Source organism: Pelodiscus sinensis, chromosome 3 (assembly GCF_052426305.1).
Source record: "Pelodiscus sinensis isolate ZL-2025 chromosome 3, ASM5242630v1, whole genome shotgun sequence".
Lineage (NCBI taxonomy): Eukaryota > Metazoa > Chordata > Testudines > Trionychidae > Pelodiscus > Pelodiscus sinensis.
Window position 1 is genome coordinate 40,661,829 of NC_143054.1, and position 24,606 is coordinate 40,686,434.

The following is a 24,606-nucleotide window of genomic DNA, read 5'->3' on the forward strand; positions in this document are numbered from 1 at the left end:
AAAACCCATCAAGATTGTTTATGATGGTTTCTTACTATGAATACAAAATTTAGGGCTGGATTCTTTGGTCCACCAAGTTGACCTTGCAGTCAGATTGCCTCAAGAGAATTCTCTTTGTTTAGGACTTTAGATCAGTGGATAATGCAGACTTAATGTACAGTGGAGCAGGATGCTTGAGCATGAAGGAGCTACCATTGCTTCCCTGACCCACTCTCTTCTTCAGTGTGCTTGAGGTGAACTCATGTAAGGGGACTGTTACCCCTTACTAAAACTCTGGGAGTTTTTGGTTTGCCAGCTCGCAGTATCTGAAGGGGAAGAGTTCATGAGACTGACTGACCCCAGAGACAATGGAAAGCAGCCAACACTCCAGCTCAGCCTGATTGACAGGTTGGACAGGCCAGTGAGGAAGGGGAGAGGCCAGGCCCCGTCCTCCCTGTGAGCTGGGATTGTTCTGGCTCTCCCTCTCTCTGAACAAACAAGCTGTGTGCAGAAGAGGCCCTGCAAAGACAGAGAGCTGAAAAGAGCAGTGCAAGCTGTATGAAGAAGTCCTGCAAAAGGAACAGAGAGCTGAGACACTGCTAAGAGGAGTGCAAGCTGTGCTGAGGGGCAGTTTTTGCAGCAGCAGAGCCAGGCATACAGAGCACAAGGAATGCAGACCCTGTGTTGAGCAGCAGACTGGCAGGGCTCAGAGAGCAAAAAGGAACAGAGAAGCAACACAAGGAGCTGGAACTGGCCAAGCAGCACAGCCTGCAGCTGGATGTGGTGAGCACCTGGGACCAGCAAAGTGTGGGGAAAGGCTCTGGACTGGGAGAGGGGTCTGGCCACTTCGAGCTTGAGACTGTGTGGTCACTACCAGAGCTAGCGTGTCCAGCCTGTAGCCCCCCCTGCAGCATATCCTGGACCTCTAAGAAAGAGACTGTGGACTGTCCTTATACTCTGCAGGCTGCTGTTTTGATGTCCCTGCTGTTTTGATGTACAGAGCAGAGCTGTGTGTTCTTATTTAACCATTCTCATTTTTTTCTTATTCTTTTCTCTTTAATCCGTTGTTGTTTAATAAATTGTATTTGCTTTGAACCTTATGAAGTGATCACTGGGCCAAGAAGGCCTGCAGTGTAAAGAGAGCACCTCGGAGTGGGGACACCCTAACTCCTGCCCCTAGTGACTACAAGGTCAGGGATTAAGCCCCAGGAAACCTGGGCCCAGCCTTGTTGGGGTTTCAAGGGCTCTGCTACTCAGGAGAGTGGAGGGGGAGTCCTCAGGATCAGGGAGCCGTGGGGTAAAGGAAGTGGGAGCGGGGACTCAGATCCTTTCACTGGTTCATTTCACCGGGGTGTATAGAAGCCAGGAAAGTTCCCCACAATAGCGGGACCATTCCCCCGCTTACACTCACATGGAGAGGAGTCACAAGCTCTTCAAATTCAGGTTTTAGAACCTGATTCAAATCTTTTGAATTCAGTGGAAAGTACCCTATTTGGAGTAAGTCTTTAGACAAGACATGCTGAGTGGAAATATTTCTTACCTCGGCAGGTAGGTAAAGAGCTGCTCCACTGGCCATTGCTCCGGCACTGGGCTCGAGAGGCACCCTGAAGTAAATACCCAGTGCTGCAGGTAAAGTTTACAACATCATTTAAATTGAACTCGCTTCCATTAGTCACTCCATGAGCTGGGTTTCCAGGATGTCCACATGTGATTGCTGTTAAAAAAAACCCAACAGAATAACAATTAATTGAAATGTGCAGTTCTGTGGGATTGTTTGCATTTTTAACTACTTCTTTATTAACTCCCCCCATCACAATCCTGTGGCATCCTATACTTCAAACCGCTCCTCTCCAGCCCCCCCCACGAGTCCACATTTGCCACCACATCCCAACCCTTTGCTCCAGCACTGAACCTCCTTCCACACCCCAAACACCTCACCTCCCCCACACACGTCAACCCTTTGCCCAGGCTCTGATCCTCCACCCACACTCCAAATCCCTCTGCCTCACCTCCACCACACATCATCTCCATATTGGTGCATGTAACAAAATTCATTCCAAACATATACATAAATTATTAGAGGGAATGCTGCTCTGATCCTGCAGAGACCTTATGCATGTGCTTAACTTTAACTAAGTTCAATTGAATAAATTTGTTTGCATACTTACACAGGATGTCATTTTAAAATAATAGTTTAGAATTGAACTGCATTGCATTGTAACTAATTGTACATTTTGTGGTCAATGGACCTACTCATGTAGTCAGCGTTATGCATGTTTCAAGATGCTGGCCTTACACTGTAAGTCCTTTGGTATATGGGATGTGGCTTGCTATGATTTCTATAGCATGAAATATACTTCCAATAGTTAATAAGCATTATAGAATAAACTGACATTCTAGATATTTATTTAACTGCTTTAATTCAGAGAGAAAACTGAACTAAGCCAGTAAAATATAAACTGGCTTTTTCTTCTGCTTTTTTATAATATTTGGTCGGCTTTTTATGATAGTATGTCCCATACTTTGCTAACCCTAATCCTAAGTATCCCATACTTGGCTAAGTATGGGACACTTATAGCCCACTCAGTTAGCCTCATTAGCATCCATACTACAATTGACAGGTATTTTTTTCTCCCCCCCTTGCTTCTTTCTCTGTCATAAATTGGGAGGTTCACCTTTTTCTGCACTTATCTGAAGAAGTTAGTCTCTAAGGGTACGTCTACACTACAACGTTAATTCGAACTAACTTAGTTCGAATTAGTTAATTCGAACTAAGCTAATTCGAACTAACGGATCCAGACTAAAAAGCTAATTCGAACTAGCATGTCCACATTAAGTGGACCCTGAATCAGGCTTAAGGATGGCCGGAAGCAGTGCCGGCAGGGCATCAGAGGAGGACTTAGAGCGTGGAGATGCTGTGTCAGGCTAGTCGAGGGCTGTGCTTAAAGGGTCCCGAACCCCACCCCAGACAGACAGTTCTCAGGGGTGCCCCGCTTGCAAAGCAGTCCTGGCTTGGATTGCCCGGAGTACCCACACTGGGCACATCACAACACTCGGCCATCAGACCGGCTGCACTTGCCGCAGGCTGCCATCTGGGGAGAGGGGGCAATTGGGAGGCTGCAGGAGAGCTTCCACCCCAAAAGCCCGCAGAGCCAGCCCAGTCCTCCCCATCAGGGGTGTGTACCCCATTCCTCCTTCACCTCCTTCCACTTACCCTTCCCTAGCACCTCTTCTTGATGTACAAAATAAAGGACAATTGTGTTCAAAAATGGAATCTGTCTTTATTGAACAAAACTGGGGGAAACTGGGAAAAGGACATGGGAGAGGGGAAGAGAGAGGCTGGGAGAGGGGAGGGCAACTACAATGATCAGGGGTTGGGAACAGGTCCCCTATGAAGAGAGGCTAAAGAGACTGGGACTTTTCAGCTTAGAAAAGAGGAGACGGAGGGGGGACAGGATAGAGGTCTCTAAAAGCAGGAGTTGGGTGGAGAGGGTGCATACAGAAAAGTTCTTCATTAGTTCCCATAAAGAAGGACTAGAGGACACCAAAGGAAAGGAATGGGTAGCAGGCTTCAAACTAGTAACAGAAAGTTGTTCTTCACAAAGCAAAGAGTCAACCTGTGGAACTCCTTGCTGCAGGAGGCTGTGAAGGCTAGAACTAGAACAGAGTTTAAAGGGAAGTGAGATCAAGTCATGGAGGTTGGGTCCATGGAGTGGCATTAGCCAGGGGGTAAGTGTGGTGTCCCTGCCCAAGGTTTGTGGAGAGGGATGGCACGAAACAAATGGCTTGGTCACTGTCTTCGGTCCATCCCCTCCAGGGTCCCTAGGGTTGGCCGCTGTCGGCAGACAGGCTACTGGGCTAGATGGACCTTTGGTCTGACCCAGGACAGCCATTGTAAGCTCAGGGCTCAGGGTCGGGGGTCTCAGTGGACCCCCTTGATTTTCACACACACCTGCTCCGGGGTGGCCAGGCTGGCAGCTCTCCTGCCCTAGACGGCCACTTTCCTGTGCCTAGTGCAGAGGTCGTGGACGAGGTCCACGATGTCCGCACTAGCCCAGGTGGGTGCCCACCTCTTGTGGTCCCGGGCAAGCTCCCGGGAGCCGCCAGCCTGGTCCCGGGAAGAGGGGGAGGGCTGGGAGGCATTGGGTGGGTGGCTCGAGCCAGGTGCAGGGTCTGCTAGCTGGGTGCTGGCAGGCTTGCACCTGGCACGGGCTCCGTAGCCAGCCCGTGCCCCTTGAAGGGGTCCGGCACCGGGAGGGGGGCAGTAGAGTTTCCCTGGTGTTGGCCAGAGTGGCCACCAGGGAAACCTGGGGAGGGCTAGCCTCCCACTAGTTTGAATTAAGGGTCTACACAGTAAATTCGAATTAGGCTTAATCCTCGTGAAATGAGGATTACCTAGTTTGAACTAAGCGCTCCGTTAATTCGAATTAAATTCGAACTAACAAAGCGCTAGTGTAGCGCCTATGAAAGTTAGTTCGAACTAACGTCCGTTAGTTCGAACTAACTTTGTAGTGTAGACATACCCTAAGCGTCTGGCTGGACTGCATCCCTCTGTCAGCAGAGGGATGCAGATTAGGCAGGTCGACATTTCAAATGAGGCAGGGATTTAAATATCCCGTGCCTAATTTGCATAAAAATGGCCTCCACATTTTGCTGACTCAGCACTTTGTCAGCAAAAAGCAGCAGTCTAGATTGGGTTCTTATGTCACCTGCAAGGAGGTATACAGGATCTGTTTAAAAAGGCTTTCTTTCTCAACAGATCCCCCTGTAGACTGCTGCTTTTTGCCGACAAAGTGCTGTGTCAGCAAAATGTTGCCATTTTTATGCAAATTAGACATGGGATATTTAAATCCCTGCCTCATTTGCAACGTCAACCTGCCTAATCTGCATCCCTCTGCTGACAGAGGGATGCAGTCTAGCCATACCCGAAGTTGTTACAGGACTACTTGCTTTTTTAAAATTAAAGACTAACATGGCTAGCAATCTGACACTGTGCCTCTCTCAGTCTGACTTTGAAATTAAATTATTGGAGATTGCCTAACTCCTAGAACTGGAAAGGACCTTGTAAGGTCATTAAGTTCAGTCTAGTCTCCTCCCTTCACAGCAAGTCCAAGTACCATCCAAGTACCAAATTTTTGCCCCAAATCCTCTCTACAAGGATTGAACTCACAACCCTAGCCTTAGCAGACCAATGCTCAAACCACTTAGCTATCTCTCTCCTACTTCCCAGGCCACTTCCCAGATAAGAGCCTTCTTCTAGCAGCCAACTCTTATACCCACCCCACAACTTCCTAATCCTTTGTCCTTGAACTAGGGTTTTTCTCAGCTTCCATGATAAGAGATGGGAAAATCCATCCCCCTCTGGGTCGCTGGTTACTAAGTTTCAATGTACTGGTGACTGGATTTGCCTTTGTCTTAGTATCTCTGGTGATATGGGGTCAGCCTCAGTCAGTCCCTCTCAATGACTCCTTCAGGCTTAGACATCTAGGTGATACTCATACCTGTGTCTATTAGCCTACCCTGAGAGCACACATTCCCTTCCCCTCCTCATAGGTGGCTACCATGTAAAATGTAGAGGAAAGTAAAGTCCACAAATGTTTCATAAAAATATTGAAGGAAATTTCCATATTGCCATAACAACATCTAGGTACTGTTTAGGAACTGTTTTATGCTAGCTCATTTGCTTCTTTTAAAAGCATTACAGAGAATCAAGGTTTTTAAGTTTTAATAAGGCAATTTCTAACACCTCAGAAATCATACAACATATCTACTTGATAATATTATATTTTAAAGGTGCCATTTCCTGAGACAATCTACACCTGGAATTCAGTAAACTGTCAGAACAATGATACACAGTAGGCTCTTGCAACAGAAAATTGAAGTCTCCTATAAAAATTCTGATAGTGAAGGTCATTTGTGTTTAGATTATTGTCCTTTTTAACAGATGCATATCTCCAGTCAGTCAGCTCCTGTATACACCCCTCATTACTCTTGACAGATGCTGCTTTTTGTGATGTTTTTCAGAAACTAAAGGTCTCAAATGCTGAGTATAACCCTAGCACATAACCATTATTGTTGCTGTTCATCACTGACCTATTGACAGATCACACTATAATTCTTGGGCTTGCATAAGAACTACAAGCGATGGAAAACTCAAAAAGAAGACAAAGTGGGTAATTTTGGCATTATAATAATGTTAATCCCTTCAAAGCTCTTACATATAGTCAAAGAGCTTTCATGTGTTTAAAGTAGTGGCCATATACATATCTATCTATCTATATACATAATTCTAAGGTCATTTTTGATAACTTTATGTCATGCAACTGGTGAATTACAAATTTGACCTCCCCCTCTTCTCTCTTCCCCAAATCCCTCGACCTGAGAATATTCATTATATCCTTCTTACAAGTATTTAAAATATGCCATAGTAAAATAAGGTCTGGGTACCAATTATGGAAATCATTAGGGTACCAAATATTTGGAATAGATATTTTCAACAGTAGCTACACAGCTCAGAGTAGTTCTATTTTTGTTATATTTTCGATTTTTTAAGATTTATTTAATTAGCTCTAGAAATTGAAATCCTCTACATAACGACAAGAAAAAAAATCACAATACAAAAGGTGTAATACCAATGCAGTCTTGCTAACATTAATCCAAAAGTAAAAACAAGCAAACAAACAAACAAACAAACAAAAATAAAACTCTTGACTTTCCACTTTTATGGGTAGGACCACAGTTTATCCATGTTGTAAATCTGTCATTGCTAGGCCAGCTCTTCAGTTCAGGTCAATGCTGACAAAAAGGTCTTATAGAATCATAGAATCATAGGACTGGAAGGGACCTCGAGAGGTCATCGAGTCCAGCCCCCCGCCCTGAAGGCAGGACCAAGCTCCGTCTACACCATCCCTGACAGATGTCTATCCAACCTGTTTTTAAATATCTCCAGAGAGGGAGATTCGACTACCTCCCTTGGCAATTTATTCCAATATTTGACCACCCTGACAGTTAGGAATTTTTTCCTAATGTCCAATCTAAACCTCCCTTGCTGCACTTTAAGCCCATTACTCCTTGTCCTGTCCTCAGAAACCAAGAGGAACAAATTTTCTCCTTCCTCCTTGTGACACCCTTTAAGATATTTGAAAACCGCTATCATGTCCCCCCTTAATCTTCTTTTTTCCAAACTAAACAAGCCCAGTTCATGAAGCCTGGCTTCATAGGTCATGTTCTCTAGACCTTTAATCATTCTTGTAGCTCTTCTCTGTACCCTTTCCAATTTCTCCACATCTTTCTTGAAATGTCGTGCCCAGAACTGGACACAGTACTCCAGCTGAGGCCTAACTAGTGCAGAGTAGAGCAGCAGAATGACTTAACGAGTTTTGCTTACAACACACCTGTTGATACAACCTAGAATCATATTTGATTTTTTTGCAACAGCATCACACTGTTGACTCATATTCAACTTGTTGTCCACTATGACCCCTAGGTCTCTTTCCGCCATGCTCCTTCCTAGACAGTCACTTCCCATCTTGTATGTATGGAACTGATTGTTCCTTCCTAAGTGGAGCACTTTGCATTTCTCTTTATTAAACCTGCTGATTGTGGTCTTAAGTGAAATGAGATGAAATGAGGCATGCAGGAGCATCTAAGGTACATAAGAAAAAGAGTGACAAAGTGCATGGGGACTTTTGGGAACATGGGGATGGATGGGTGCAAGTCTACTCACAGCTAAAGCCTCCAACCCCTCCACCCCCTACCTAAAGGGGAGGAACTACCAGACCCAAATCCCAAATAGTTTCAAGAAACAACTAATGAACAACAGGGATGAAAGAGGGGTCATAGGAGCTATGACAATAAAGGAGTTTTTGCAAGGCCTGGAAGCAGAGGACATGGATCTGACTGCAGAAGCAGAACAGGCCATATCCCCCATCCTCCAAGGGAAGGCTCAGGATTCCCACAGTGAAACAGTACTGTCCTGGCCAAAAGAGATTCAGAGTTCACCTCTGGAGGTAGGCTAGGGAACACAAGGATGGAACCAGGGTATTGAGCCAGTGCCAGAATTTTGACAGTCAACTTATAAAGCACCAGCCTCCTTCCTCACACCAAACAAGGCGTGTCCATATTCTGCCACCCTATCCTCCAAATCATGTCAGTTCTCAACAGATAGGGATGCGCAGTGACAGCTAGATAAGAGCAGTGGATCTGTGCTCCACCAAATGGCCAGGAGAACAAATGGTAAGGAGCTCTCCTGCCACCCATCTGAAACCATCAGGCCAGATCTCTTCACCAAGTTGACCCAAGCAGTGGAAGCCACCATGTCAGTAGCTTGGCAAGGTTCCACCTGTACCAAGTCATCTGGGTCCTGGATCACCAGGAGCAAAATAATGGCATATGTTGACAGGACCACCTGCAACTCTGGTTCATGGAAAACCAAGCTCATTAACCTCCTGTGCAGGACACAAGGGAAAGACTTTATAGACATAGTACAGCTGGCCTGATGGCAACCAGTCTTGACACATCCATGCTGGAGTCCTGACACTTCCACTGAAGATAATGGATTCAGTCTGGGTCCAACTGAAATAGACCAAACATTTCACAGAATCATACAATATCTGGAAGGGAATCTCCTGAACCGGAGCCGGAAGAAAAAAGACTTCAAAAAGAACCCAGGAAACAACCATTGTTTACCCTTCTGAATGCCTGCTTTTGATCCAGGGATAAGCAGGTAAATGACAAACCATCCCTACACTTGAGCTCAGGAAGATTCCAGACCAAATCGATATTAAATGTGAGATAGTGTAGGTCTGTTTGGGATGGACCACATCTGCTACAGTGAGATGGCCTTTGCTTCTCTTGCTGACATAGCTTCTGCTGCTCACAGAAATGTTTTTTAATGCTAATGGGAGAACTCTCTCCTGTTGGCACAGAGCATCTTCGCCAAAAAAGCTGCAGCAGCAGAGATGTATCACTAAATGTATAGATATACCTAAAAGATATGTCATAATGCAAACAGAGTTTGTGAAGTTCATCAGAAATTTCTGTATGTAGTTCTATTGCCTATAGTGTACAGGAAGTTAGACTAGATGGCCACAATGTTCTCTTCTGGCTTTAAAATCTATTACATAAATTCATGACTCATGGATATTTGAAAATTTCTTTCATAACTATTAATATGCTTCAATAAAAAACAATTCAGTGAAAAATAAATGCTACTTACGGACACAAACAGGTGTTTGTCCTGACCACTTATGATCTTGCAGACAAATTCTGACAGATGTACCAACAAGCCGAAATCCAGGGTTACACTGATAGACCACAGTATCACGGTAACTGAAGCCATCCCCACTAATGTGGCCATTTACAATGGGATCTGGAGAACCACAATGCCCAGCTAGAATAAAAGAACAATCTGTTTAATCAAGAAAAAAATATGTATATATTAAAATACCATTAATATTGAAATGATGCTGACGGAAAACTATTGCTTTGTTCACCTCCATGACAAGCATGATATTAGAACCAAATGCTATAAGGTGCCTTCTGTGATATGCATGTTTCTCACTTGAAGACAAGAGGAATTGCAGTGCTCTGTACTTTGGAGGATCAAGTGTTTAAGTTATAATATGGTATTTATGCTTTTTATATTTTAATTACAACTTCAGTGTTAAAGGAACTTTGCCTAAAGTCAGATGGAGATTCTTTTGTGACAAGCCAAAAACAAATAATGATATGTAGGAAAGCTTACAATTAAGCATTTAAGTTCCAAACTTACTTGATCTAGTCCTTAATAAATATTGTTGTGCTAAAATATGTTAATGGCTGCCATCAAATGGTCCTATAAACTACAGACAATCACAGACCTTGTTAATGCCAATGGGTATGCTAAATATTGACATAAAAATATATGGAGCATCTGAGAAGGTTCTATTGGGCAGATTTTCAACTTTGTTGCACCCAGAAACTAAGATTGTATACATATGAAGTGAGTCTGGAAGAAATTCAACAGACAGTAATGAATTACCTTAAAACACAATTGGGAAAAGCTGCCCCATTTGGCAGATACCACAGAAGCAAAGGACATACTGCAGGAGCAGACTGAAAAAGGACCTTCATGGTTTTCTGAAAGGAAATTGTGGGGAAAGTAGAAATCTGCAGTGGGATATGGATGACAGCTGAACTGGTCTGAATTGTTGATTTAAAAATTCCTAAGAGAGCTTGTGAATGCAAGAAGAACAGTTTCAGTGATTGTCACAGGCCGTAACAAGGGACTGAGGGAGTGTGGGGTCTAGGTGCTTTATTCTCATGTGAATAGTGGCAAAGGGCACTTGAGTCACCTAAACACGTACCACTGAGGGAAATATTTCTGGTAACTGTGCTCAGAGCATGTACACTTCTAGAATGGAATGAATGTGCAATCTCTCTTGAAGAACTTTTATGTAGCTCTTTGTAAGTAAAGAGTATCGCACCAAAGAATATGCTTGGACTCACATAAATAATTTCTTCTCCTAACAAAAACAAACCTAGAAAGATCTAAATATTGGCTAACCTCTCAGGCCAACAAGGCAACAGTATCCTTAATAAAGAATACCTATGAAAAGGATGGAGAAAAATAGGAAAATGAAGGGTAGAAAGGAAAAGAACTATACGGTTTGAATCAAACCAAAACTGTATACACTTTCAAAGGCTTCTCAGCCAGACCAATCCAAAGATACCTCAAACTTGAATGTTTGGTTATTGAATAACCAATGAGTGGAAAATAAATGTGCAATGCCAGCATTAAAGTAAACACATGGAAGCACAAGAAATCCAAGGTACAAGGATAGTTGAGATGTGCCAGCTAGAATATTACATTATTTCTATCTGAATAAGAACTTAACAGCCCTATGCACTTACCATGTGATTCATTTCACTTACAGATCACTCCAGTTATTAAATGTAATGGTTTTCTGTCAGTTTGGACTTGGTTAGATTAAACGTCCCAACAGTTCCAGAACAGAAGGAGCAGAACAATAAAACAGAAAATTTATCTAATTTCCTAATCAGGACAAATTAGGTTCTAAATACATTAAGGAAGCTGTTAGTGGATCATTTCTTATAATATGCTTTCAAGAACTAAAGACATTACTGAACTGGTTCAAGGTTGGGTCAGCACTCCATTAGAGAGCTTGATAAACAAGCAGCAGAGGGAGTTATTTTATTTTTCTGTATTTTTTAAAATAAATCAAAGGGCTCTATAGCAGTGCAGCAGTTTCCCTGTTCGCTATCAATTGCAGGATAATATACAGTAGTTCAGAGCTAACAATGTAAAATTCTTGCCATTTTTCTGGCTTATTTTTCTGATTTTTATTACTTTTTATGTTTTTGAAAAAAGTCAATATAATAGTTTTGAACTCTGTTAAATAGACATTTAGGCTTAAGTTTTGACATATAGCTTTCTTTTCTGGAAGAGTTAAATTTTGTACTTAACATTCATAGCAGGACAAGCATTGGTCCTGATTCAGCAAAGCATATCTATGTAGTATATTCTTTAAGCATGTTAATTCCATTTAACTCCTCCATCATTGGCTTCAGCGGGATTTAAAAACATGCTTAAGAGCGGTTCTGTATAGGGATGGGGTTGAATATGTACTTAAATTTGGTTCTGAATCAGGATTAAGTAAGCCAGTGTGCCCCAGTGCACCAATCTGGCAAAAAGGAGACGGACAGCTGGGGCATTCAGTTGGAGGAGGCATGGTGCTGGACTTTCTGGGGATTCTGTGGTTAAAGGGGCCTGCTAGATGAGTGCTCCCCCACTGGTCTGGGACTGCCCCAGTCACAAGACCCTCCTCCCCCACATGGCTTCATTTAGAAGCCCTCAATCCCCTGCAATTTGAACTGTGATGCTGCTTGCTGTTCCCTTTCCCCTCAGGAAGCAAGAATAAAGCACATAGCGTGTGCATTCCTCTTTTTCCTGGATGGGAAAGAGGGGACAGAGGAGTGAGTGACCCACACAGTGAGCTTCCCTCTCATGAAAGGGACAGCAAGCAGTCTCCTGGTATCAATCTTGGTGCAGGGTGGGTGGCTGAAGTCATGAATATTATCCTGGCTCCCCTGTACACTCTGCATTCACACATATGCAAGTGGATGAGGTAGACGAGGCTTTCTTCAGACAACTAAGAGAAGCTTCCAGATCACAGGCCCTGGTTTTCATGGGGGACTTTAATAACCCTGACATCTGTTGGGAGACTAATACAGTAGCATACAGATAATCCAGGAAGTTTTTGGAGAATATTGTGGATAACTTCCTGGTACAAGTGCTGAAGGAACTGACCAGGGGCCATGCGCAGCTTGACCTTCTGCTCACAAACGGGAGGAACTAGTAGTGGAAATAGGTGTGGGTGACATCCTGTGAAGCAGTGATCATGAGATGGTAGATTCCAGGATTCTGATCAAAGGAAGAAAGGAGAACACCCTGGACTTCAGAAAAGCAGACTGACTCCCTCAGAGAACTGATCCCCTGGGATACTAAAATGAAGAGGAAAGGAGTCCAGCAGAGCTGTCAGTTTTTTTAAAGGAAGAAACCATCCCAATGCGCAGTAAGAAAAGCAAATATGGATTTAATGCATCTAAGGGTACTGAGGGAGTTGGCAAATGTCATTGCAGAGCCTTTGGCCATTACGTTTGAAAACTCATGGAGATTGGGAGAGATCCCAAATAATTGGAAAAAGGCAAATGTAGTGCCCATCTTTAAAAAAAGGGAAGAAGGACAATCCAGGGAACTACAGACCTGTCAGCCTTACCTCAGTCCCTGGAAAAATCATGGAGGGGGTTCTCAAGGAATCCATTTTGAAGCACTTGGAAGAAAGGAATGTAATCAGGAATAATTAACATGGAGTCACCAAGGGCAAGTCATGCCTGACCAATATGATTAGCTTGTATGATGAGGTAATTGGTTCGGTAGAGATGGGGAAGTCAGTGGATGTGATATACCGTGACTTTAGCAAAGCTTTTGGTAACGTCTCCCACAATATTCTTGCCAGCAAGTTAAGGAATATGGATTTGATAAATGGACTATAAGGTGGATAGAAGGCTGACTAGATTGCCGGGATCAATAGCTCAATGTCAGGTTGGGGGTCTGTTTCAAACAGAGTGCCCCAAGGATCGGTTCTAGGGCCGGTTTTGTTCAATATCTTTATTAATGACCTGGATGAGCGGATGGATTGCACCCTCAGCAAATTTGCAGATGATACTTAACTATGGGGAGAGGTAGATATGCTGGAGGGCAGAGATAGGGTCCAGTGTGACTTAGACAGATTAGAGGATTGGGCCAAAAGAAATCTGATGACATTCAATAAGGACAAGTGTAGAGTCCTGCACTTGGGACAGAGAAATCCCAAGCATTGTTACAGGCTGTGGACCGACTGGCTAAGTAGCAGTTCAGCAGAAAAGGAGCTGGGGATTACAGTGGCTGAGAAGCTGGATATGAGTCAATAATGTGCCCTGTGGCCAAGAAGGCTAATAGCATATTAAGGGACATTAGTAGGAGCATTGCCAGCAGATCTAGAGAAGTGATTATTCTGCACTGGTGAGGCCACATCTGGATTACTGCTTCCAGTTCTGCCCCACTACAGAAAGGATGTGGACTCATTGGAGAGGGTCCAGCAGAGGGCAACCAAAATGATTAAGGGGCTGGAACACATGATCTATGTGGAGAGGCTGAGTGATTCGGGTTTATTTAGTCTACAAAAGAGAAGAGTGAGAGGAGATTTGATAGCAGCCTTCAACTTCCTAAAAGGAGGTTCCAAAGAGAATGAAGAGAGACTGTTCTCAGCAGTGATGGATGGCAGAACAAGGAGAAGGGATGGCAGAACAAGGTCTCAAGTTACACTGGGGGAGTTCTAGGTTGGATATTAGGAAAAACTATTTTACCAGGAGGGTGATGAAGCACTGGAATGGGTTACCTAGGGAGGCGGTGGAATCTCCATCCCTAGAGATTTTTAAGTCTTGACTTGAGAAAGCCCTTGCTGGTATGGTTTAGTTGTGATTGGTCCAGCTTTGGGCGGGGGGGGGGGGTGGATTCAATGACCTCCTGAGGTCTCTTCCAGCCCTATGATTCTATGATACTCCAGCCCTATGTCCTAAGCCACTCCTCAAACCCCACTCCCTTGCTCTGAGCTCTACTGCACTCTGTGCTCTGAGATCCTCCTCATACACCACAACCTGACTCCTACACTTCCCCAGATCCCCACCCCGCACCCTGTGCTCACCCACACACACTGCAACCCTTCGCCCACCTCTGCCCCCACACTCAAACTTCTTACAGGTACTGTCGTATCACAACCCTCTCTGCCCTGAGCCCTTGGCGGGTGTGATACAGCACTACCTGTTAGAAATTGAAGTTACTTTCACCTCCTATTATTAAAACACCTAAAATATCAGTTTTATTTACAAAAGTATACATAAATGTTTGGTTTTGAATGAATTATCGTTACATGGAAATATAGTGCATGGGATCAAGCTAGGATGAAAAATCTGGTCTTTGGCCTGGGTACCAAATTTGTCATACTAACTGCCTGTAAATTTAAGTCTTTTAATTATCCATAGAAAAGTTACATTACAGGTATCTTAGACACAATGCATCTGAGACACCTAAAGAGAATGCCAATTTTGATAACTTTTTTGTGATGCGGATATTAATCCTCTAGAAACTGGACAGAGACCATGAGCTCCTTCTACATAGGCCAATGAGCCACGGTTTGAATGAGCTAAATTTATACTGGCACACTAGCTCTGAAATTCTCTCTTCTCCTATTATCATTCCCTTGAATCCAAAAGCCTGGATCCAAGTCATACTGAAAATCAATAGGAGTCTATTAATCTTAATGAGCTTTCTGAATCAGACCTAAATCCCCCTTTTAAAACATATTGGTATGTTTAAATGTGAGATAATAATATGTAAAAGAATTGGCTAGAGACAGGCACAATTCTGACAAAAGCCACACACAGCATAAATCTAACAACAGCTTTTTATTTGCAACACTGTCATTATTGACCTTAAGATGACAAAGTGACTTGGTGAGGTACTACCTCTCAGGCCCACACTGTCTGCCTCTTGATGACAGTGACAAGAGTTTGCTCAACAATATCTAAACAGAGAGTTTTGTTCACCAAAGAAGTTGGCCTGGCACATTAAACAAATACTAAAGTCTCACAAAAATGTTAGGAAAAAGAAATCGGAAGTACTCACAAGATAAATGCTAATTTAACAGAATATTGAAAGGCATCAATAACTGGGGCTGTAACCTTTAAAAATGAAAATATTTCTGTGGAAAATAGAAGAATAAACCTAGAAAGCAACAACAACCAAAGAGACTGATTGGTGATAATGAACATCCAATTAGATATAGATTTAGAAAAGGATATGACAGAAAAAAGCCTGATAAAAAGAGATGGTATTTGGGAGTGAAGGCATGAAATTGAAAAAGGAAAAAATCCAGCTACATGTCAGGAAACTCTTTCTAATAGAGATATCTCTTAGCCTACACAACAATTTCTTAAATAAGTGTTAGATGCTGCATTGCTTGGCACATTTAAAATTAGTCTGGGTTATACATTAGCACATTTCCCATAGGGAACAATCCTATGTTCACAGGAAAAAGGACTAGATAACCTAATAGGCCTTTTGCACCTCTAGATTACATGATCCTGACTTTTGGCTATAATTGATTACCAATTCATCTTAAGGGTTGTTTAATCTTCAGATATATTTTACAGCAGGCATACAGGAATACAAAAAGAATGGTATCCAGGGTTCCAGAGATTAAAATACTGTACAATTCAAACATAGAAGAACACTGATAGTAAGGAGTGTTGTTATTGATCAGAAGATCAGAAAAGTGTTTTGGCTTTCTATAATCAAAATATGTTCAAATTGAGTGAAGCCTGGCATATCCTCCCTGACCTTGGTTTTGTGAAAATATAAAATCTGTATGACTGATTAAACCCTCTTGCACTGAGTTCTGCAGAGGCCACTAAGTAGTGGCTTGGGAATATTTCCACTTCTTTTTTGTTAGACACTGGACAATCTTATTTCTCTTCCCATTTTTGGCATACAACATGACATAGTCATTAAAATAATGATGTATGTTATTTCTATTTATATTTATGCCATTATTTTATATAACAAGATGCCATCACTTTTAACAATGTATATTTTAAAATGCAAACAAGGTGAAGATTGAAATGAGGAAAAACAAAATCAAGCCAGATCGTTCAACAAGATTCTTTAGATACCATTACATCTTGCTATTTTAGCAATATGAATGTCATGGTCATTACAAAAGAATTTGATCTTGTAATTCATCACTATGGTATAAGCAAATGAAACCATATGTCAGAGATTACACTAAAACAGAAAAAGTAATAAAGATAGTGTACTTTGGGGAAAAATATCACAGGTATACTGGCACTATGATGACAATATATTGGTAACAGAATCAAACAGAAGTGCTGAGAAGTTATCCTCTGCAAAGAAAAAAATTCTGAATAAATAAATGTATTTGAAAATAAATTAAAACGAATGCAACTCTCAAGCATCATAACTAGAATTCAAATGACTTTTGGAATGGAGGCATCAGAATGCTACCTTAAAAATCTGGTGTGGTGTGAACAAGTCAGTTTTAGCATATGAATCAGAGAAACTATTTTCCTCAGAAGGGAAAATTAGCTGGACCTTAACAAGCCATTAAGAGATACCAAAACAGACTTTAAAGAATTTTCTTTTCATTAAGGAGATGCTGGAGGGTGATGATACAATGCTGCTGACAATTTTCCACACATTCGCTCTCATCTGAAAAAGTAGAAAGTAAAGTTTCCTGGAGGATAGCCTAAAGACATTCATTTACCAAAACCTTTCATTTCCAGTTTTTCTGCATACATTTGTGCAAGCTCAGTCTGAACGTACAGACTTTTTTATATCATTTGAAAGGTGCTTTCTTGGCATTACAGTCTGCTAACACACAGTGGGGCAAGAACATAACATAAAGAACAGCCATACTGTGTCAGACCAATGGTCCATCTATTCCAGTGTCCTGTCTGTCATTGATATCAGTTGCTTCTGAGGCACTAAACAGAACAGGGCGATTTTGACAGACTCATTCTCCATCCCAGATTCTGGCAGTTGGAGATAACAGGGACACTTGGAGCATGGGTTTGTGTTCCTGTCTATCTTGGTTAATAGTCATTGATGGCCCTCTCCTCCATAAACTTAGCTAAATTCATTTTTAATCCAGTTGAGACAAAAGACAGAAGTTATGTTGGTTGTTTTGGGCAAGTGTTTAAAAGAGTTATCCGCACAACTTTTAATAGTCTGCTGTGTGGCTGGCACAGTTTACATGAAAAATTATTGGGCTTAGGACTACCAAGTCCTTTTATGTAGAATTGGTATGAATTGCAGATAAAACCAATGTGGTTCGTATGAATTGCAGATAAAACCAATGTGATGCAGTCCAGCTTGGTTTCATTTTATTTCTAGATATAGATCAAGATATTAGATTTGACCTAGGTCTCTGAAGTTTAGGTCATGGTAACCTTAGAGCCTGACTGCCTTCCCCTATGACATTGGTGGGCAAGAGGCTGCCAGCAGACTGCATCTGGACTGCCTAACCACTGGATCAGGCCTGCGGCTGCCTTGCTAGAACCTTTAGGCAGGGAGCAGCTCATGTTTTAAACAGGTGGCTGTTCCACGCTTGGATGGCTGGGGATGGGAAAGGGAGGCTTCATACATTGCCCATACCCCACCCATCAAAATCTCTACGCTCCCTTTGGCCAGTTTCCGGCCAACAGGAGCTAAGAAATTTTGCTGAGGGTATGGGCAGCATGTGAAGCCTCCCCCTGTCGTTCCCCCTGCCTCCCATTCCTGGAGCAGAGCCATGTGGAACAGCCAGCTGCCTCGGACTGCAGTAGATGGTGTGCCTCAGGTTTCTGTAGGGCTGTTGTCTGGGAGCTGCCTAGGTAAGCACCCTTTACCCCATCTCTAGCCCCAACTACCTGCCCAGGGCACCACCCAAACCATCTGTACCCCCTTCCCTTAGGTCACAACTCCCTCCCAGACTCTACACCCCCTCCCACAACCTAGAATCTTCTTCTATAACCCTCCCTGACCCTGTACCCAATTCCCCTGTCCCAGGTCACCTGCCAAACCCTCTGCACCCCTTCACCAAGGTCACAACTCCCTCCCAGACCTCCTAGAGCACCTTCCCCAGGTCAGAATCCTTTATATTTGTTAGTCTCTAAGGTGTCAAAGGACTACTTGCTGTTTTCAAAAAATTCAAAGCAATTCATAGCAATTTAGAAGGCTATGATTAATGTGGATTCTGAAGATAGATATATTGCTTCCTATCTCCTCTCTTTATCCTAACCTTTATACTTACTTTGTATATTTTGGTATCTTTTGTTATATTTCAAAAATTTAATATAAATTAAAATAAAAAATATGTCTGCTTTATTATTTCCTCATTTGTTAATTTTACACAAATAAATCAGTTATAGATAACCTATCTGTCTTAAAATGTAATGACAACTATTTTCATATTTCTTATAAAATAATGCTTTTATTATTTAATCCCAGATGAAATAGGAATTTTTAATATGCCTGACAATCATAGCTTGTTCAGCTTTTATGTTTCATCAAACATTATGATGCGACATAGATAGCAAATCAATATAGAAGTCTTTCATTTTGATGACACCTATTGTATGCATTATGAGTTATTTGGTTCACTTCTTATGCTGTTTACTTCAAAGATAAAAGGAAGACGCATATGGATAGAAATGCAGCATTTTGACATTTTAGGAATACATTCAAGAAATAGTAATTTACATGTATATCACAGTTTATTGCAAATCATTAAACTTTTCTCTGTGCAAAAATGGTCCTCACTCATTTTAACACCAACGTAGAATCTACAAAAAAGAAATACTAAGACCCTACAGATATGCAGTCAATCAAACAGAAACAGAAATGATGACTATCTGAATTTTCTTGAAAGATAGATTTAATTTAGCTACTCCAAAAAAAGTTCTATCAGTTATTTACGCCATAAAATATGGATGTTTTTGAGCTTTAGAACATCTGAATACACGTATAGCAGTCACCTCATAGTTTGTATCTTTTATGATCGTCAAGAGAAAATTAACAAGGTTATTAAGAGTTGGTTTTAATCCCATTTTGCGCTGAATTTCTCATTTCTTTCCCTCTTAAAAAAGAAAGTAACAAAACAAAAAGTGAAAAGGAGAGAGACTGAAGGGCTTTGTTAGTAAGAATACAATATTTGTTGTGCTATTTCCTTCTTATTGCTCAAAGCAGGGAAGAACATAGTCTTTCTACTAAAGTCTTCTTTGGACAATAATGGCGGGGAAGGGGGGGGGCATGGGAATCCAAATATTGAATTGTGATATTAAAATTCAAGAAATATTCCTCCCCACTATGAATTTACTTTCATTTTTTTTATACCTTAAGTGGGAAGTTGTCAGGGAATATAATTTATTGTGCTATGACTGCTTTTAAAATAGAAAGTTGTTCTTTAATAAACAAGTATTTTATTCTTTCCAATGGACACACCTAGTTTTTTGTTCTAAAATATTAGGCATAATCAGATAAAAACAGCTAAATTGTGACAAAGTAAAAGAAAACAATACACAGCGTAACACATTTTCTATATTAGGAGAGCTTCATGCATATTACACATTCATCTGACAGCATTGCATCTCCAGGATCTGGTAAAGAGAGACGTTATGCATATTTACCAAGACATCGGGTTTCCGTGCCACTCCAGAGTCCATTTGTTAAGCACTCTCTCACATGAGATCCAACTAGAGTGTATCCTGTGTTACAGGTGAAGATTGCAGTGGCTCCATACACCGTTAAGGTTCCAATTTTATTACCATTTGGTGGAGAAGGGAGGCTACCACAGGAGACAACTAAGGGGAAAATATAAAACTGAAAATGAAATATGAATTCATCTCTTCATAGTCTCTCGGGTACAAGAAACATGTAAATCCATGTTTTTGCATAGGCTTAATATCTGTACATTTAAGAATCCGATGTGGTATTGCTTCTAAATTAACAGTTAACATTATGCCTTCACAGACAGAGGTATGTCAGACTAGAGAAATGCTCAGGGATCCCTTTTCTTCTAGAGCACCAGTACAGAGGACAGGCATTCTTTACCCTACAGTCTGCAGCACAAAGGAATGTGAGGAAGAATGTTAGTCATCCAAGATGAGGACACGTCTAGGTACATAGTGGCAGTAATCCAGAACACTACCAATTCTAGGAAGAATTTCCTTTCCCTGAACTTTCCCAGGTGGAGATATTGCACCTTTTAAAGGGTGTGGTTTTTTTTTATATACTGAATTCATTGATTTTTCTCAAAAGAGTATATTCTATTGATATTACAATAATTTTCTGTACTGTTAGCTACCTGATTAAGTATGATAAATCTTTGAATAGCTAGTCAAACATAGCTAAACCAGATCTATTACCTTTCCTTTATTTCAATTAATATACAACTGTAAAGATGGCAATTTGAAACACTTATATTAGCATAGATAGTTCCATTTTTATTTCACTGACTACTAGCACAGAACTTTTCTACATTTTCTTTATTTTCAAAGGCACATGTTACTGAAAACTAAAGTTTCCTATTTCAATCCTTAAGTCTCTCTATTCTGCTATAGTATGTAACTTGGTAATAATCGGCAGCTGTAGTTTAGGACTTTTAATGGGATCCCATTGTGGAAAGTAGGGAACCATTTCAACTGGATTTCATTGTAGTCAGAATATACGCTTAGGAAATAGGTGTCCAAAGCTCATTGTGTATGTTAGTTTTACTAACTAGCATCACCTGATTTAATGTAAGGATTACTCTTGACTGAAATTCAAGTAAAACAGAATTTGTTTGTGGGGAGGTCCAATGTTGTAAGATGTCTGATTATAAATATACAGAAAAATGATATGTGTATAGCACATGCATTTTAATTTAGTTCCCTAAAATGTTATACAGTAGACTGGACTATATATATATAGTCATGAAACACTTAACATTTGTCAAACAATTTCTGATTTTTCCACTTGATTGAAACTGCATCTTATGTTTTGTTCAAGAAGCAATTCTGCATAAGGTTAAGGAGCAATGAAGTGAGACTAATACCCCTTCCCCCCATTTAGCCTCCCTATCCATAGATATCTCCAAACCTGACTTCTAGTGAGTTGTTCTTTAGAAAACTCACATTTTTTTCCTCTCTATATATAAAATATCAAAATGGATATTCAAACATAAGATTTAAATGTTTTAATTTCTCCAATAATTATCTCTTCTGCTTCCTCAAAAAAAATCTGACTACATAGGTAGAACACTATCTATATTTATACTGCCTCTTCTGTATACGTGAGTGGCAGAGCACAGTAAACATTGTTGACGTCTCCAAATATTTTTAGTATGTTTCTGCATCTTGATATTATATGCACCATACAATGTTTAACATATAATGACAGCTAAATGACAGCTAAAGTTTGCCTTAATTAAATACTATAGATAACACATTTATCTTTCAAATAAATTAATAAATCTTTAATCAGGAGTGCATAAACAACTCCATTAGGATTTTGCATCTATTATTTCTTATCTCTTTGTTAAATACTTCTTTTCTGGATCACTCCCCCTAATTATCTAAGTAGGGTTCCTACCACTCTGCAGTTTGTGAAAAACTAGCCATTTCAACAAACTTTTCAGCGAGTGGAGAATGGATCCCAGGATGACTATTTGTGAACTAGCTGCAAAATCAGCTTCTAATTAAAAAATGTGGAAAACTAAGCTTTAGAGTGTCTCTAATAGTGACTACACAAAAGAAAAAGAGTGTAATTTCAGTTAATGAACTCAAAACCTTATTCTTAACCACAAAAGAAAAATCAACCTCTTCCTTTTTATTTAATAGCAGTTATGAAAGAGTTATCCTATTTTTTAACCTTGTTTATTCAAAAAGAACTATTTCACAAATATACCCTTAAGGTACGTCTAGATAGAGGGAGTAAATTTCCCAGACATGAAGAAGAGCTTGGTGTGAGCTCAAAAGCTTGTTTCTCTCAGTAACAGAAGTTTACCCAATAAAAATGTTACCTTATCCACTTTGTCTCTTTAATATCTCGGGATTGACACAGCTATATCAACACAGCATACAAAACATTACTAACATTTCTACAGGCCCTACCAGGGTTGTATAGGGAAGAATGACTCTGATAATTTATTTGGAAGAAATCTGGCATTAGGCAATATATCCTCTGTTCCAAGAACTCTTTTATATATGACTCCATGGGGATTCTCTTTGTTCAATCTGCATATGAGATAAGATTAGTTCTCTCCATATACTTTTCAGAATAAAAGAAGTCTAAATATAAACTATAAAACTGATTCTGAAAGATTGCATTGTTAACAGGCAAAGTACAGGATTGAAGGCAGGCATACCACCTTTCCTTTAGATCGCAGCAGAGAGAACATGTTGAGGAAAAGATTATGTGAAGCTGATGAATCACAGGAGGGCTCTCTTGTGCTGAACCTTGACTGGTATACAGGTCCCACAGGGACTCCTAGGCTGCTTTAAATTATGTAGGGTATGAAATCAGCACCATCAGACCCCACAGAATGAGCGATCTATAATTACACACAATGCACGCTCAACCTTCTGTTTCCTACTCCCTTCCCCCATGACACAAAGGTGTTGAATGTAGGGGAATTTCCCTATGGCATGATTTTCTGGAAATGCTTTTAACGGAAAAGTTTTCTGTTAAAAGCATTTTCGGAACAGAGCATCTAGATTGGCACGGACGCTTTTCTGCAAAAGCACTTGCCAGCTGTCTACACTGTCCGCTTGAATTTCCGCAAGAACACTGACTGTCTACTGTCTGAAATCAGTGCTTCTTGCAGAAATACTATACTGCTCCCGTTCGGGCAAAAGTCCTTTTGCGCAAAAGGGCCAGTGTAGACAGCTCAGATTTGTTTTGCACAAAAAAGCCCTGATCGCGAAAATGGCGATCGGGGCTTTTTTGCGGAAAACAAATCTCAGCTGTCTACACTGGCCCTTTTGCACAAAAGCTTTGCGCAAAAGAGACTTTTGCCTGAACGGGAGGAGAATAGTATTTCCGCAAGAAGCACTGATTTCTTACAGTAGGAAGTCAGTGCTTTTGCGGAAATTCAAGCGGACAGTGTAGACAGCTGGAAAGTTTTTCCGGAAAAGCAGCTGATTTTCCGGAAAAACTGGCCAGGCTAGACACAGCCTATAGTTAAGAGGGATATTAATGCATACCTACCTTGCAGAGTTGCTGTGAGGATAAGTTAATAAGCATTCTACAAAACCTGAATATTTTAAGTTATACAGAATTCATATGTGTGTCATGTGCTACAGAATTACTAGTTTGAAAAATATTTCAGAAATCCTTCATCATTCTTTTCGTTGATCTTACTTGTTCTTCTCCATTCCCCGAGATAGTTGACTAACAGAGTCCTCCCTCTATGATTCTTCACAATGCAGGACAAACCCTTGCCTTAATTTTCTCCACCATCTTAAAAAGCTTCCTTCAGGTTTCTGACTCCTAACCCTTATGGTAATTGAATATCATATACTACTTCTTCAGTATACCCATACTAAGTTATCTCTGAGTCTTCACCTTTATACTCTTTTATACATGCCCCATGTTTACGTACAGGTCTTCTCTGATTTTTTTAACCTATATGCTATATCTGCACTTGCTCATGTAGATTATCATTAGCAATAAAGATTTTAGTGCTACATTTGTATGAAAGGTATTATATAAAAATGTATTGTGATGAATTTATGACATAGTCCCAAATGATACAATTCTCATATTTTAGTCAAGGGCATAAAGTAAAATCATGAGCATGTATTCCCTTTCAGAAAGTATTTAAGTAACAATTACTTCCTCAAATATTTTGTAAACAATGTATGCAATGTCTTTTAGATATCACCTTGTTTTGTGTATATTGATCTACAAATAAATCACACCCTAATTCTAAAACATTCAACAGTGTAAATACATCCATTTTACAAAAATTTTCAGTTTGCACCACTTGATTTTGACCAGTGGTAGTCAACCATATTTTGTTGCTTTCAATTCATTAGCAGAACGTTAGGAAAATGAAATATTCTCACCTATAATTATTACAATAATTAAGTAAATAGAAAACACTAAGAATACAATATACTATCAGACAGTATGGTATATTTGATAAGCAAGAACGCTCCTTACCTTTACAACTTGGTTTTTCATCACCTCCACTCCATGTCCCATTAGATCTGCACTGTATGAGTCTTTGACCCTCTAAATAATAGCCAGGACTGCAGCTCAGCATAACTTGAGCTCCATACTCATTCAATGACCCAGATATCAGTCTCCAGATGACATGCTCTGAGAGCAGAGTCTCAATGTTGAGGCAAGTTGCAGCTGTGAAGAAAGGACACTTGAATATCAGCACTTTTCTTCCACATTACGTCACAAAAAATGTCTCGTGGTCTTATTCACAGGTCTTAGTCACTTTCCATGTGAAATGGAGCATGATGTGAAATGGAGCAAGT

The 24,606-nt window shown here is 40.7% G+C and overlaps 1 protein-coding gene and 1 long non-coding RNA gene across 2 annotated transcripts in view; one reads left to right on the forward strand and one right to left on the reverse strand.

Moving 5' to 3' along the window:
* Positions 1–24,606, reverse strand: part of CSMD1 (CUB and Sushi multiple domains 1) — a 1,868,278-nt gene that overhangs the window by 86,655 nt on the left and 1,757,017 nt on the right. The window contains exons 51-54 of the mRNA XM_006137767.5: positions 24,281–24,475; positions 19,765–19,938; positions 9,197–9,370; positions 1,520–1,693 (exon numbers count right to left, since the gene is read on the reverse strand). Coding sequence (XP_006137829.3) covers positions 1,520–1,693; positions 9,197–9,370; positions 19,765–19,938; positions 24,281–24,475 — 717 coding nt within the window. The remainder of the gene's footprint in view (positions 1–1,519; positions 1,694–9,196; positions 9,371–19,764; positions 19,939–24,280; positions 24,476–24,606) is intronic.
* Positions 283–6,237, forward strand: LOC142827791 (uncharacterized). The gene is made up of 3 exons (XR_012902547.2): positions 283–762; positions 1,528–1,608; positions 6,004–6,237. It is a non-coding gene; the product is annotated as an uncharacterized LOC142827791 (long non-coding RNA).